The 16,118-nt window shown below is 41.9% G+C and overlaps 1 protein-coding gene across 1 annotated transcript; it reads left to right on the top strand.

Annotated features, from left to right (window-relative positions):
• The first annotated feature begins 613 nt into the window (after nucleotides 1-613).
• LOC139394405 (zinc finger protein ZFP2-like) lies at nucleotides 614-11,280 on the top strand. The gene is made up of 6 exons (XM_071142462.1): nucleotides 614-1,202; nucleotides 5,741-5,830; nucleotides 5,915-6,499; nucleotides 6,584-6,907; nucleotides 9,356-9,495; nucleotides 11,137-11,280. Exons 1-6 carry the CDS (start codon nucleotides 785-787, stop codon nucleotides 11,278-11,280), a joined length of 1,701 nt encoding a protein of 566 aa, XP_070998563.1. The 5' UTR covers nucleotides 614-784.
• Nucleotides 11,281-16,118: the final 4,838 nt, after the last annotated feature.

Genomic DNA, 16,118 nt, shown 5'->3' with positions numbered 1-16,118 from the left:
ATGTCAATTTTATACATTTCTATCCCAGGACCACTCAATTTTCAAATTCTCCATAAATCTGCTGTGGATTACCCAGAATCCTATACCTTTATCACACGAGCGGGGCAGCGGTCTAAGGCACTGTTCTTAAATGAATTGCCTAGTTAAATAGAGGATACAAATATTTTACACATGTAACTTCGTTACACCGTTACACTGGCAAACAAACTCAGTAGCACAGAGAAGATCATCCATATGACGTTAAGAAATACTGCACTGTGTGTAGTTTGGAAGAGTCACAAAATAAGTTAATAAATATGTAATAACGCAAAAACATAACTGTATGTTCTTATAGGTAACCATATCGTGATTACAACTAGCTTACTAAGTCTTTAAGCACACTGTATTGTTACACTGGTGAGTTAAAACTCATGCTTCCTACACTTTAACTTGTTGTCTGAAGATAAAATATACATTTTACTCAACTGCGTTACCCACTCCAGTCAGCAGATGGCGGTCTGGGAATTTAAAGTTATGCTGCTGGTGTGACGTTTAATGTAGTGGACGGAACGCTTCTTTCAACATCAACAACAGTTCGTCAGCCACCTCGGTAGCTTGCTAGACAAATAGCCGAACCAATAAAGCTCTTTAGACGCTTTAGTGTATATTAGCCACTGTGTTTTAAACCTACTTCTGTCGTCTAGTTAGTTATCCGATTGAATTTCATATTTATGGTGTTGTTGTTATTAGTCAGCTAGCGGGCTGGTTAAGTTAGCATTAGCCTAGCTAGCTAACTTCCCCGACCATGCGGTCACAAAGCTACTCTCCTTCTAATGAAGAGAAGGATATCACAGTAAATCAAGAAGTAGAGAGTGGGGCCTTTACTGTGAAAGAAGAGGAGGACGCGTTCAGAGTGAAAGACGAGGAAGATATCACAGTAAAACAAGAAGTAGAGAGTGGGGCCGTTACTGTGAAAGAAGAGGAGGACGCGTTCAGAGTGAAAGAGGAGGATGATGTCACAGTAAAAGGAGAGGAAGATGCAGTTTATGGCCTGAAAGAGGAGGGGGAGGGGATTACTTTTACATCGAAAAAGGAGGAGGAAGAAGAGGAGGAACCTGGATATCTGGTTCCGGTTTCCCAAACGCATCTTAAGGCGTCCAATGGTTCTAACGATGAACTCAACCGTAAGATGGTTTTGAGAAACCGTTCCCTGATTAACACTAGTAAGTACTGTCTTAACAACAGAGGCACAAACTCTGCAGTTGAACTGATGTTTGTTGTTAAGGTGGAAATCTGCAATTGCTACATCCATATTGTGACTTTTAAATTATTTATTTACAGCCATTGATTCTTGAAGAATATAACACATGCCTCATGAGCTGAGTTCAACTGTTGTACCCCATCAGAACCCCAAATAAGCTTTTTTTTACTATAATGTTTAGAAACAATGTAAATCAACACTGTATAGCAGTTAAGAACAAATTCTTATTTTCAATAACGGACTAGGAACAGTGGGTTAATTGACAGATTTGTACCATGTCAGCTCGGGGATATGAACTTGCAACCTACTAGTCCAACGCTCTAACCACTAGGCTAGCCTGCCGCCTCAACATGGTTAAAACTATAATGTTGATATCATGGATGGTCAGTCCTTGCATCCATAGGTCTGTCTGTAGTTACATTTCTCCAACCCCATAATCTTTTATTACCAAAATAGTGGTGGAATGACAGATTTGTTATTGTTTGTACTGCAAATTGCTGGGTTTTGTGTTGTTTTTTTAAGCAGCAACAAAATGGCTGCCCAGAGACTTGGTTAACAGCTGAGGGATGGGGGAAGGAGAAGTGTAACCACTCTCAAATTCATAGAGAACGATATTGAAGAAACCTTAACCCAACACCTAGCGACCTCGTCAAGAAGTTCAGACATCTTGGCGTAACAGTTATAAGGTGTTGATTTGACAGTCGCTGGACCCAGGTTTGAGTTCAGCTCAGGGCTACCCCCTGAATTCAATACACTATGAATACAAGGACTGGCCATCCATGATGTCATAATGATAGTTTAACCAGGTTTCTAGGATATATAGTATATTCTAGAATTCATCCATGATGTCATAATGATAGTTTAACCAGGTTTCTAGGATATATAGTATATTCTAGAATTAATCCATGATGTCATAATGATAGTTTAACCAGGTTTCTAGGCTATATAGTATATTCTAGAATTGATCCATGATGTCATAATGATAGTTTAACCAGGTTTCTAGGATATATAGTATATTCTAGAATTCATCCATGATGTCATAATGATAGTTTAACCAGGTTTCTAGGATATATAGTATATTCTAGAATTCATCCCTGATGTCATAATGATAGTTTAACCAGGTTTCTAGGCTATATAGTATATTCTAGAATTCATCCATGATGTCATAATGATAGTTTAACCAGGTTTCTAGGATATATAGTATATTCTAGAATTCATCCATGATGTCATAATGATAGTTTAACCAGGTTTCTAGGATATATAGTATATTCTAGAATTCATCCCTGATGTCATAATGATAGTTTAACCAGGTTTCTAGGCTATATAGTATATTCTAGAATTCATCCATGATGTCATAATGATAGTTTAACCAGCTTTCTAGGATATATAGTATATTCTAGAATTCATCCATGATGTCATAATGATAGTTTAACCAGGTTTCTAGGATGTACAGTGGGGCAAAAAAGTCAGCCACCAAATGTGCAAGTTCTCCCACTTAAAAAGATGAGAGGCCTGTAATTGTCATCATAGGTACACTTCAACTATGACAGACAAAATGAGAAAAAAAATCCAGAAAATCACACTGTAGGATTTTTTATGAATTTATTTGCAAATTATGGTGGATATGTATCTCCCTCATTTTTCAGAGTAAAAGCCTGAAACAATGCCTAAAGAATGACCACATGTAGAAGAAGCCATAGAGATCGTGACCTGGGTCCTACGTCTTTGTATGGTGGATAGGCTTTCAATGGAAAAACAGCCTTTCAAAATAATAGTACTTCCTGGATGGATTTTCCTCAGGTTTTCGACTGTCATATCAGTTCTGTTATACTCACAGACATTATTTTAACAGTTTTGGAAACTTTATATTTTCTATCCAAATCTACTAATTATATGCATATCCTAGCTTCTCGGCCTGAGTAGCAGGTAGTTTAATTTAGGCACGCTTTTGATCCAAAATTCTGAATGCTGTCCCCTACCCTAGTGAAGTGAAGCATTCTGTTTAATTAAATAATTAAGACACACAAATTACTCGACGTCATAACTAGAGGGAGCCGCTCGTCAACATAACCTGACCGGAGGGAGCCGCTCGTCAACATAACCTGACCGGAGGGATCCGCTCGTCAACACAACCTGACCGGAGGGAGCCGCTCGTCAACATAACCTGACCGGAGGGAGCCGCTCGTCAACACAACCTGACCGGAGGGAGCCGCTCGTCAACACAACCTGACCGGAGGGAGCCGCTCGTCAACACAACCTGACCGGAGAGAGCCGCTCGTCAACACAACCTGACCGGAGGGAGCCGCTCGTCAACACAACCTGACCGGAGGGAGCCGCTCGTCAACACAACCTGACCGGAGGGAGCCGCTCGTCAACATAACCTGACCGGAGGGGGCCGCTCGTCAACATAACCTGACCGGAGGGAGCCCCCCCTCCGCTGCTGGACTTTGTCAATTCTGCCATTCTGCTCCTGAAGTTTGCAGTAATAGACTAATAGACTACAGATAGACTAGTAATAGACTACACCAGCAGTATGCAACCTTTTCCAGTTGGAGTGCAAATGTATCTGACCATTTCTACCAATCTGTGTGCCAGTTATGATTTTCATATGCACATTTTCGTGGCACAGTTTCATTTAATAGTATCTCAAAATTATTGTCTGTGATTAATATCTAAATCTAAATGAAAATTATAGATATCTAAGAGTAACTTTTATTGCCATTGCCAACTATGTAAAAAAAAAAAGCCTACATAAAGCCAACAAATAAAAACATTGCTTTCTGCAGGTAGAAAATATCCCGATAAATGGCCTGTCTACAACAAACTTGAAACATTGTATCAACTATCAACTGGGTCAGGAAACTCGTATAGCAAGCTTGCACCATTGTATACAATATTCTAGGCCCTCAGTTTCCTGCTCCAATGAGTTCTGGACAGACACAGTAGGTGTAGGCTATTTGTGAAAAGGATAAGAAGTAATCAGGTTTTTTATGACATTTCCACTGGATCAGAGCATTACATTTTTCCCTTTTATGCCGAGTGGTTATCGAAAGGGCGAGAGCTAGAAATATTTTACAAAAATTCTTTGAGGAACTATTGTCATTTGCAATTGATTCTGGTTAGACTTTGTTTACTTGCTGTTTGAGGTGAATTAAGCATTACTTTGAGAAGCTCCACAACTCATTAGTGTTGGTGCGTTAAGACAATCAGAAATACTATCGGACATCCCCAAATGGGCACATTTATAGGCCTACATTTGTGTGCAGGCCAGATAGATTAATCCTACTTCTAAATGGGTAATCAGGTGTGCGTCCTTACTCAACATTGACAGGAGTGTTTCAAATGAAAGACAATGAATAAATTGACAAAACTGACACATCTTGTAGGGTCAGGTCTGGGTGGTCTGCCAGGGGACGTTTCATTTAGTATCCGTTTGGGTCGGCTGGGGAATGATTGTATTTCCCCATAGTATGTTGTACCGAAGTTGACCGACTGAAAGGGAGTGTAACTTTGATTATAATTACACTTCCCTGAAGGAGGGAATCGAGGTTCAACACCTGTTTTCAACTAGGAACAGATATAGCCCTTGGTTCACTCCAGACCAGACTGCTCTTGACCAGCACAAATACGTCCTGTGGCCTACTGCACTAGCGTCGAATAGTCCCCGCGATATGCAACTTTATTAGAGAAGTCAGGAACCAATACACACAGTCAGTTAGGAAAGCAAAGGCTAGCTTTTTTAAACAGAAATTTGCATCCTGTAGCTCTAACTCCAAAAAGTTTTGTGACACTGTAAAGTCCATTGAGAATAAGAGCACCTCCTCCCAGCTGCCCACTGCAATGAGGCTAAGAAACACTGTCACCACCGATAAATCCACGATAATCGAGAATTTCAATAAGCATTTCTCTACGGCTGGCCATGCTTTCCTCCTGGCTACCCCAACCAACAGCTCCGCACCCCCCGCAGCTACTTGCCCAAGCCTCCCCAGCTTCTCCTTCACCCAAATCCAGATAGCTGATGTTCTGAAAGAGCTGCAAATCCTGTTCCCGTACAAATCAGCTGGGCAAGACAATCTGGACCCTCTTTCTAAAATTATCTGCCGCCATTGTTGCAACCCCTATTACTAGTCTGTTCAACCTCTCTTCCACAGTCATCCCCCTCTTCAAAGGGGGTGATACTCTTGACCCAAACTGTTACATCCATCCTGTCCTGCCTTTTCTAAAGTCTTCGAAAGCCAAGTTAACAAACAGATCACTGACCATTTCGAATCCCACCGTACCTTCTCCGCAGTACAATCATCGATGTTACTACTAATGTGAAAACAAGAAAAAATATGACTTTTCTTGCTAATTTTAAGACAATTGTCAAATAATGTTAACATTCATTACAGACGTCAATTGCTGTACAACATCATAGCTACGCTGTTGGCATCACCTTTTACAGTGGACTTCTGCTGTTGTGGGCCTTTAATCATCTGTCTGACTTTGTTGTTCACACAGGAGAGATACGGGACTATCGTGGATCCTCTGGGGAGCCTCAACAACCTCATGATGCTGAAGAGGGAGAGAAGGGTCTCTCCAGATCAGAACACCTCAATAAACACCTGCAGAGACCCACAGTGAAGAGAACTCACTGCTGCTCTGACTGTGGGAAGAGATTCACCTCATCGGGCATTACAATTCATCAGAGAATACACACAGGAGAGAAATCTTATAGCTGTGGTCAATGTTGGAGGAGTTTTACAACATTAATCTCTCTGAAAGTACACCAGAGAACACACACAAGAGAGAAACGTTATAGCTGTGATCATTGTGGGCAGAGTTTTGTTTATGCTTGCCATCTGACTCAACACCAGAGAACACACACAGGAGAGAAACCTTATAGCTGTGATCAATGTGGGAAGAGATTTGCTTCATCTGGCAATCTGACTCAACACCAGAGAACACACACAGGAGAGAAACCTTATAGCTGTGATCAATGTGGGAAGAGATTTACTTCATCTGGAGATCTGACAGTGCACAAGAGAATACACACAGGAGAGAAGCCTTATAGCTGTGATCAATGTGGGAAGAGATTTGCTACATCTGGCAACCTGACTCTACACCAGAGAACACACACAGGAGAGAAACCTTACAGCTGTGGTCAATGTGGGAGGAGTTTTAGTCGATCTGAAGTTCTGACAGTGCACAAGAGAACACACGCAGGAGAGAAACCTTATAGCTGTGATCAATGTGGGAAGAGTTTTACTACATCTGGCAGTCTGACTCGACACCAGAGAACACACACGGTAGAGAAACCTTACAGCTGTGGTCAATGTGGGAGGAGTTTTAGTCGATCTGGAGTTCTGACAGTGCACAAGAGAACACACGCAGGAGAGAAACCTTATAGCTGTGATCAATGTGGGAAGAGTTTTACTTCATCTGGCAGTCTGACTCTACACCAGAGAACACACACAGGAGAGAAACCTTATTGCTGTGGTCAATGTGGGAGTAGTTTTAGTCGATCTGGAGTTCTGACCATGCACAAGAGAATACACACAGGAGAGAAACCTTATAGCTGTGATCAATGTGGGAAGAGTTTTGTTCAAACTTGCCATCTGACTCAACACCAGAGAACACACACAGGAGAGAAACCTTATAGCTGTGGTCAATGCGGGAGGAGTTTTAGTCGATCTGGAGATCTGACAGTGCACAAGAGAACACACACAGGAGAGAAATCTTATAGCTGTGGTCAATGTGGGAAAAGTTTTGGTCTATCTGACTCAACACCAGAGAACACACAGGATTGAAATCTCATAGCTGTGACCAGAGATAATCTGATAAAAGATCTCTGATCAAATATTAGAAAATACATACATGAAGTAGTTGTTTCATGATTTCAATGAATTAATGTCACAATGTAGAATGTTTTAACATTGTAGTAGGAGTATTGTAATGATTTCACAATGTAGAAGCCTAAACGTGTGCCCACTTATGAATTGATATCAACATGTTATGGATATTAACCTAATGGGGAAAAATCCAGGCTCTGAAATGGAAGAGTACTATTTATGTGATTTAACAAATATTGACAAACAATAAGAGTTTGGATCAAATTTATTTATAAAGCCCTTCTTATGTCAGCTGATATCTCAAAGTGCTGTACAGAAACCCAGCCTAAAACCCCAAACAGCAAGCAATGCAGGTGTAGAAGCACAGTGGCTAGGAAAAACTCCCTAGAAAGGCCAAAACCTAGGAAGAAACCTAGAGAAGAACCAGGCTATGAGGGGTGGCCAGCCCTTTTCTGGCTGTGCCGGGTGGAGATTATAACAGAACATGGCCAAGATGTTCATAAATGACCAGCATGGTCAAATAATAATAATCACAGTAGTTGTCGAGGGTGCAACAGATCAACACCTCAGGAGTAAATGTCAGTTGGCTTTTCATAGACGATCATTAAGAGTATCTCTTCCGTTCCTGCTGTCTCTAGAGAGTTGAAAACAGCAGGTTTGGGACAGGTAGCACATCCGGTGAACAGGTCAGGGTTCCATAGCCGCAGGCAGAACAGTTGAAACTGGAGCAGCAACACGGCCAGGTGGACTGGGGACAGCAAGGAGTCATCGTGCCAGGTAGTCCTGAGGCCTGGTCCTAGGGCTCAGGTCCTCCGAGAGTGAGAAAGAAAGAATTAGAGAGAGCATACTTAAATTCACACAGGACACTGGATAAGACAGGAGAAGTACTCCAGATATATCAAACTGACCCTAGTCCCCTGACACATAAACTACTGCAGCATAAATACTGTAGGCTGAGACAGGAGGGGTCAGGAGACACTGTGGCCCCATCCGATGATACCCCCAGACAGGGCCAAACAGGAAGGATATAACCCCACCCACTTTGCCAAAGCACAGCCCCCACACCGCTAGAGGGATATCTTCAACCACCAACTTACCATCCTGAGACAAGGCCGAGTAAAGCCCACAAAGATCTCCGCCACGGCACAACCCAAGGGGGAGCGCCAACCCAGACAGGAAGATCACGTCAGTGACTCAACCCACTCAAGTGATGCACCCCTCCTAGGGACGGCATGAAAGAGCACCAGTTTGCCAGTGACTCAGCCCCTGTAATAGGGTTAGAGGCAGAGAATCCCAGTGGAGAGAGGGGAACCGGCCAGGCAGAGACAAAGACTTAAAGGTTGAGACCGAGTCTGCGTCTCTCACATGGATAGGCAGACCATTCCATTCAAATGGAGATCTACAGGAGAAAGCCCTGCCTCCAGCTGTTTGCTTAGAAATTCTAGGGACAATTAGGAGTTGTGTTACACTTACCACGTTGGTGACCCACTTGAATCAAAATGCAACACTTAAAAATGTGGCGTGCTGTTTTCTACAAATTGTCCTCTAACCAGGGATGTACTCCCAGGGATGTACTCCCAGATTCCGTGTGGTTTTTGAGCTGTTAGTTTTAACAGGACGTGCAACCTCATCTCTCTCCTCTCTCACAATTTTTTTTAGCATGATATCGATGAGTGATGACAAATAAGTGTTGCATTCCCTTGTTTAGCGACCCCTAAATTTAATGCATCACTCCCAAATGTAGCTGACTCTTCTGCAGGTTGTCCTCTAACCAGGGAGGTAAAATATATCTCCCATTTCCATGCGTTTTGTTGTGTCAGTTTCAACAGCACGTACAACCTAATTTCCCACCTAATCGATATCAGTGATTTATTGCTATTTGTCAAAACAACAGTGTTTCTGGTGCTTGTGCAGTTTATAAGGAGCTTGTTTAAAAAATACAAGTAATGTGATTATTGTGGCAGATGTTTGTGTAAATAGCACATGTTATGTTTAGGTTTTCAATTTATCCCCAAACTGTTCCTGCATATTGGTTATTGATTTGGACATGTTAAAACTGTGTTTTGACATTGGGCTATCCCACCAAGCAAAATTATATTGAAAAGACATTGAAAATATGACTATGCAATCAAATATTTCATATTTACATTTCATGTAACATTTGGTAGTGATGTTTATTCATGCAACCAACATGACAATTTTTTGGTACAATTATATTGACATTGTTGCCCTGTTTTTAGAATATCAGGGTTAATTCTCACATGTGCCAAACCAAATGTTCTAGAGCATGACATTGGGGACTGGGCCCAGATCCAACAACATGCCTATCTAGTGAACCCTGAAAAGAGAGAGAAGCTCCGCAGTGAGGTGGAAAGTTATTACGGATATCGCAGGAGTTTCCTCTTGAAATCAGACATGTCCGTGGTAAGGAAAACTTGGTTACTGATTATCTCTGGGGTGGGCAGTCAAAAAGATGTGTGTTTTGCGTTGAGCCAGTGTGTTTATTTGGAGTTTTATCTCTTATTCTTTTCCGTATTGAAACTGCACTGTTGGTTAGGGGCTCATAAGGAAGCATTTCACTGTTGTATTCGGTGCATGTGACTAATACAATTTGATCTGAGTTTTGTTTGGGCTCGTTCCAAGAGGACGAGAGTTCTAGAAGCAAGTGAGTTTTAGGAAGACGAGAGTTCTAGAAGCTAGTGAGTTGTAGGAAGACGAGAGTTCTAGAAGCTATTGAGTTGTAGGAAGACGAGAGTTCTAGAAGCAAGTGAGTTTTAGGAAGACGAGAGTTCTAGAAGCTATTGAGTTGTAGGAAGACGAGAGTTCTAGAAGCTAGTGAGTTGTAGGATTCTATAGAAAGAAAAAGGAGAAAAAAATACCATGATTGTTTATTATTATTTAGGAATAGGTGTTTTTTCTTGTTTTTAATTGTTGACAGCCAGTAGACACCATGTTTATATTGGTGAAGGTGAAGCATTGTAGTTGATTATAATGTGAAATGGAAGTTGTTTTCTGTTGGTGGTGAGCAAACGTGTCCAACAAAAATATAGGATATGTTTGTTGTCTAAGGGGGAAGGTGATACAGGCTTTGGTTTTTCCATTTATGTTTTGAGGTTGGACTTTAGCACGTCTATCTCGTTAGCACGTAGGACGCACTGATTGGTGTCACCTCGTTAGTCAGTATGTGTTACACCTGTGCTGGCTTGTCCATCTCGTTAGTGAGAAGGTTTTTCACCTGAGCTGGTCCAGGTTCTATTTAAGAGTGTCTGGCCCAGTGCTCCAGTTGTCTTGATAGATGTGACAAATCAAAACCTTTAGTTGCACTACCGTTTTGGTTTGCTTCCTGTTTTTAAGTTTGTTGTGGGTTTTTCTCTTGTTTGCCTCTTCTTGGGCAGATTTAGTGGGTCTCATGGTGGGTGTCTTTCATATCCCAGTTGTTGTTACTAGTCAACTTTCAGTGGACACTGAGAGCAAAACTGCAACATTATGTTATTGTACTTTTATTGTATCAAATGGTTGTGTTATGCAACAGAATAGAGGGTTCTTAGAACTATTGTGTCTGTGTTCTACTGAGGATGGGCCTCTGGGAGAAAACACTGACAGGAGATTTACAATGTCTTTTGGGTGATTAAAACCTAAAGAGACAGTATTCCAGATTATGAGTTAATGTTTCTGTTCTATATGTTACCAGGGAGAGATGACCCCAGGGCCAGACCCTGGTTTCTACACAGAGTACTGTTTTTACAGCAGATACTGTCTGCTGTGAATTATACGTATCTTTCATACAAACCTTAACCTTGTGACCCGTTCTATACATCTGTTGTTGGTCATGTAGGTTGAAAGGGGTGTATCGTAGCTATAAAAGACCTTTGTACTTTTGTCTCGTGGCTCTCAACGAATCATCTGGGGGTGATTTGTTGACCAGCCAATATTATTGTAGAGCACTCGATTGATTCACTTTATATGTGTGTATTGACCTGCTCCCTTATTAATAAGTGAATAAAGATTTAGTTTAAGAATAAATCTGACTTGTGTGATAAGTTTGTTTCTCATTTGATATTAAAGAAATTAACAATCACATTTGCCAATGTGAATCTTGACTTGGTGACCGCTCCTGACGACCTGGGTAAATCGTCCTCGAGGGATCCCTCAAACTTGGAATCTCATGGAGACCACACTTCGGGAACGGAGCAGATGGACCCACCTTAGACCTGAGAGGCAGCGAGCAGATTCTATACACCTAGTTTTTTTTAAAGTGAGTTTTTAGAAAATCCTCGTAGGCTCTGAGTGTGTATTCCTATGTGAGCGGGCACTTTGGAGGCGTAAACAGGGCCCATTCAGGAGCCTCGGAGTGTGTATTCCTGTGTGGAGGTGTAAACAGGGCCCAGTCAGGAGGCTCTGTGTATAAATGTATGAGTTGCATTATCCTAGGAACTAACCATGAGATAGAAATGTGAAAATATTCCTGCAGGTAAAAACATTGTTGAAAAACTAATTGATTAGGTATGTTTGGGAATAGCATTGTGTGACTGATATGAGAGTTGTGTGGATGTGGAAATGAGTCTTAATCTGACGTTTGGATAGTAACATATAGAAATATGCTTACTCAGATTATTGAAAATTAGATAATAAACGGGATGATATTTTAGAAAGCAGCGGAAGGTCTATAGTTCCTGGGAGGTTTAGAGAACAGTTGAGGATCCCGTGGTCTTTGTCTGGGAAACAAAAGTTAATTTTTTTATTCTGCTGGGAGTATGTTTGGAGAGTTGCTTCTTAGCTATGGAGAGTCCTTGAAAAAGCCAATTGAATGGTTTTCGTGAGTAGCTAAGAATTTATTTTTATATGGATTCTGTGAATATATGAACATATGATGAATTGTATGTGTGTTTAATGATTACTAGAGATTTGATAAAGTAAAACTCGGAATATAATTAGATATAATTTAAGCAACCCGCATGTAGACAAACGTAGGTTTTAAGTTGGTATCTTTAATGGATAATTTGATAAAGATGAGGTTTAAGCATTATTAAACAGTCTGCAAAGTCTGTGCAGTTGTCTCAGAAACTGATGGGAGTGTGTCCACTATAAAACACTTATAGGATTTTCTCAGTCCGGGTACTACATTTGAAATAAAACTGCCCTTAAGGCCTGTGGGGGTCTTCCCAGTATGAGAGGAGTTGCTAGATTTATTGAATAAACCTTTTTTCCATCAAGTTAGAGTGAACCAAAGTGCCTGACTAACTGTTGATGTTGAAGGAGCGTCCCGTCCACTACATCACAGTGGCAGAATCACCTGAAAGACACACATCGCCATCTGCTGACTGGAGTTGGTATCGCAGTTGAGAAAATAACTTTCAGACAAAAAGCTAAAAAAGTTATTTGAAGAACCTTTTGTGGGAACCCCTATATGTTATTTGAAGAACCCCTTATCATGGTTCCTCAAAGAACCTTTGGGGTTCATTTTTTAACTCCCTGTCCACCTTCCCTCCATTATAAAAACATATTATAATAATATTGACAATATTGACTTAAATAATTAATTGTTTATTTAGTGGCACGACAAATGTGAATTAATATTTACAAAACAATTTACCCAACAACATTTTTTTTAAATGATGATGTACAATAAAAACAACCTACATTAAAAATGAATCATAGGTAAACTAACAACATTGTAGACTTGGTAATAAATGCAGATTTTTCAGCTTTAGTGTGTATATCATATTCACCTAGTTATGTTAGGAAGTTTGCCATCTTTATGACCGGCCCTGGTGGCTTCACCCAACTTCTCCTATCCCCAGAACACAGTAACTTAATAACATAAGTGTTTTTCTGACATTTTTGGGAAATTTAAGGGAAATTTTAAAAAATACAGCCGAAGCAGAGCCCCAAGTCCCATGGGGACGTCCTCGAGGGCGTGGATGTTCTCCCCATCAAAGGCCAGCGGGATTTCACTCTCATGGTGAAATGGATTTCCGCCGATGTGCAGTAAAGGAGTGAAGAGTGGTGAAATCTGTGTCAACAAAAGTAAGAAAAGATTAATACACATACAATTAACAAAGACCATAACAAATGTTCAGCTGTAGTTTTATATAAGCATGCACACCTATGTTTATGAAGAAACAGATGATTGGTGCATAAGCATACCATGTCACGGACATAAAGGCCACTCGGGTCCTGAAGAGGTAGGGCAAGAGCAGAATCGCTGCTGTGGTCTCCAGTCCTAGTAAAGCATTGATCTTACTACACTTGCTAATTTTATTACAAAATACATTAGAGGAAGGGAAGGAATAAGAGCAAATCCCTCTTCTGTATTTTCCTTCAGGGACTGTCAAAATAGCAGGATGATGTCCTCCCCCCTGCCTCGCCTCTCTACCTCTGCTAGTCATTGAATTCTCTTTTTTGTCTATATCCATTCCATGGACTTGATTCATTTCTGAGAAGTTCTGAAAAGATAATTAAGATAATTAACGCGGACATGTAACGTTTCCAAAATGGGACAGTATTGTCCATGTAACGTTTCCAAAATGGGATAGTATTGTCCATGTAACGTTTCCAAAATGGGATAGTATTTTCCATGTAAGGTTTCCAAAATGGGATAGTATTGTCCATGTAACGTTTCCAAAATGGGATAGTATTGTACATGTAACGTTATGCCCCCTTGTGAGTTAATAGTATTGCTGGCTGTAGCAGGCTATATAAAGAGAAAGACCTCCATTGACGATTCAGTTCGTTGTAACATCTCGTATTGTTGATTTCAAAATTTTTCATCTTCAACAAATGCACTAAATGTAAACTTTTTCATACTAAGATGGAGCATGAGTCGATTGGTTGGTCATTGGTTTCATTTATTTTGCAATATGTTCAAACCAAGCTTGAATAATACAGCACATTTCAGACATGGATGCAACGCAATGCATTTCACAGGAAGAATAAATAAAACATACACAGCAAACAGAACTGAAAGACTAATGACTAACAAGAACTGGATGCTACAACCCAAAATATAAGCTTGTTTTACTACATTGTTTGTTACATTCCCCAGCAAGAAAACCATAAACGTCACTTAAAAAGAAGAGGGAACTAACAAAGTCACTGACAACAAAAACTAAACAGGTTTTAGGAGGGATTCTGAATGACACTATGATGGTGTCCACTGAAAGTTGACTAGTAACAACAACTGAGACATAAGACACCCACCATGAGACCCACTAAATCTGCCCAAGAAGAGGGAAACAAAAGAAAAACCCACACCAAACTTACAGACAGGAAGTAAACCAAAAAGGTGGTTAAAATAATTTATTACAATCAATACCATTCATACTATTACAAAATCATAATTCTCATTCATTCTTAATTAATTGTATTTACAAAAACATCAAACAAAAACAAACCTCAGGGGAGCATCGTCCCTCCCCGTCATACCTAACCAATACCTAACCCTTTCCCTATCTCCCCTTGCCTAATCTATCCCCTTACCAAACTCACTCTAACACTCCCAGCCCTAAACCCCCTTTCCACCTCTCCCGTGCCGCATGCTTCCCCCACTTCCTCTCCTCCCTCTTCATCTTCCCCCTCAAATCACATTCCACCCTTCTCACTATCCCTTCCACCCCCCAATCTCTCCCTGTCTTGACTAAATTCTGCCTGGCTTCCCACAGTCCCTTTTTAAAGAGACTCATGAGAAGCCAGAGCAGAAACCTGTCCCTATCCGTTCCCTTTGCTCTCCCTACGCCTCTCTCTAGCCTAGCCCATGTCAAAACAAAATCACTCCTAACCACACCTAGCATTACCCGTGCCCTGGCAAAGGCACAGTCCCAAAAGGCATGGCGCACAGTCTCCTCCCTGCCACAAGAGGATCTTGGACAGGTGGGAGATTGCACCAAACTATACCGGTACAAGATGGCACGTACCGGCAAGCACTTATGGAGGCCCAACCAATTCAGGTCCTTGAGCCTATTGTCCAGGCCCCGCGCCTGCACTCCCTCCCAGACCACTGACGAGATGCCCGCTACAGGCGCAGGACTCCCTGCCTGCCTGACCTCCTCGTACAGGTGCCTGTGGTCTAAACCTACTCGGGCAACTTCAACCTCGGGGTGCGCACGCAGCCACTTGGCCGCATGGCCAAAATGCCACGGCAGCTGTTCCGCCCGAGGACCCGCGTTAGACCACACCATTACGCTTCTCGCCTTATACGAGAAGAACACCCGCAGGAGGTAACCGGACGGGTGTATAACCGGACAAGCAAGCTCCGTCAACAAGAAAGAAACAAAAATGTCGTCCAGCTTGAGGGGGAAATGTGGTACCCCCCCACCTCCCTCCCCGATGGGACAGATCATGCGTGCCCTGGCGACCCACTCGCACCTGCCACTCCACATAAACTGAAACACAAGCCTCACTAGAGGCCTCCTCAGACAAGCCGGCAATGGATAGATGTATGCCACATACAAAAGAGACGGCAACACATCCACCTTTAGGACCAGGACTTTGCCCATAAAAGACAAATACCTAGCCTTCCACATTGCTAGCTTCCTCTGTACCACTGCAATACGCATGTTCCAGTTTAGCGTCGCTGAGCCGGAGGTCTCAAAATGAACCCCGAGAATCCTCAGGGCCCCTTCACAGAGAGATAACCCACCAGGCACATCCGTTCTACAGCGCCATCTTCCGAAAAACTTGACGGAAGACTTTGCATGGTTCAGAACTGCTCCCGACGCTCGGGTGAAATCCCCAAAGATGGCAAGGGACCTTGTCAGGCACGAGTCCTTGCACAACAGCAAGGAAGTGTCGTCGGCGTACTGCGTCATCTTAACACGCAGCCCACCGCTTCCAGGGATCAACAAGCCTTCCACCCCTGTGTCTGCCCTAATGGCAGCCCCCAGAGGCTCCATGTACAGAACGAAGAGGAGAGCCGAGAGTGGGCATCCCTGCCTGACCCCAGACGAGAGGTCAAAAACGTCACCTAAGTGACTATTTACACTAACTCGACACCCCGCTCCGACATATAAAGTACGGATCCATCCTATAAACTTCTCCCCAAATCCTAA

Source organism: Oncorhynchus clarkii, unplaced genomic scaffold (genome assembly GCF_045791955.1).
Source record: "Oncorhynchus clarkii lewisi isolate Uvic-CL-2024 unplaced genomic scaffold, UVic_Ocla_1.0 unplaced_contig_390_pilon_pilon, whole genome shotgun sequence".
Classification (NCBI taxonomy): Eukaryota; Metazoa; Chordata; class Actinopteri; order Salmoniformes; family Salmonidae; genus Oncorhynchus; species Oncorhynchus clarkii.
The sequence above is the reverse complement of the archived record's forward strand: the minus strand, read 5'-3'. Positions and strand labels throughout refer to the sequence as shown.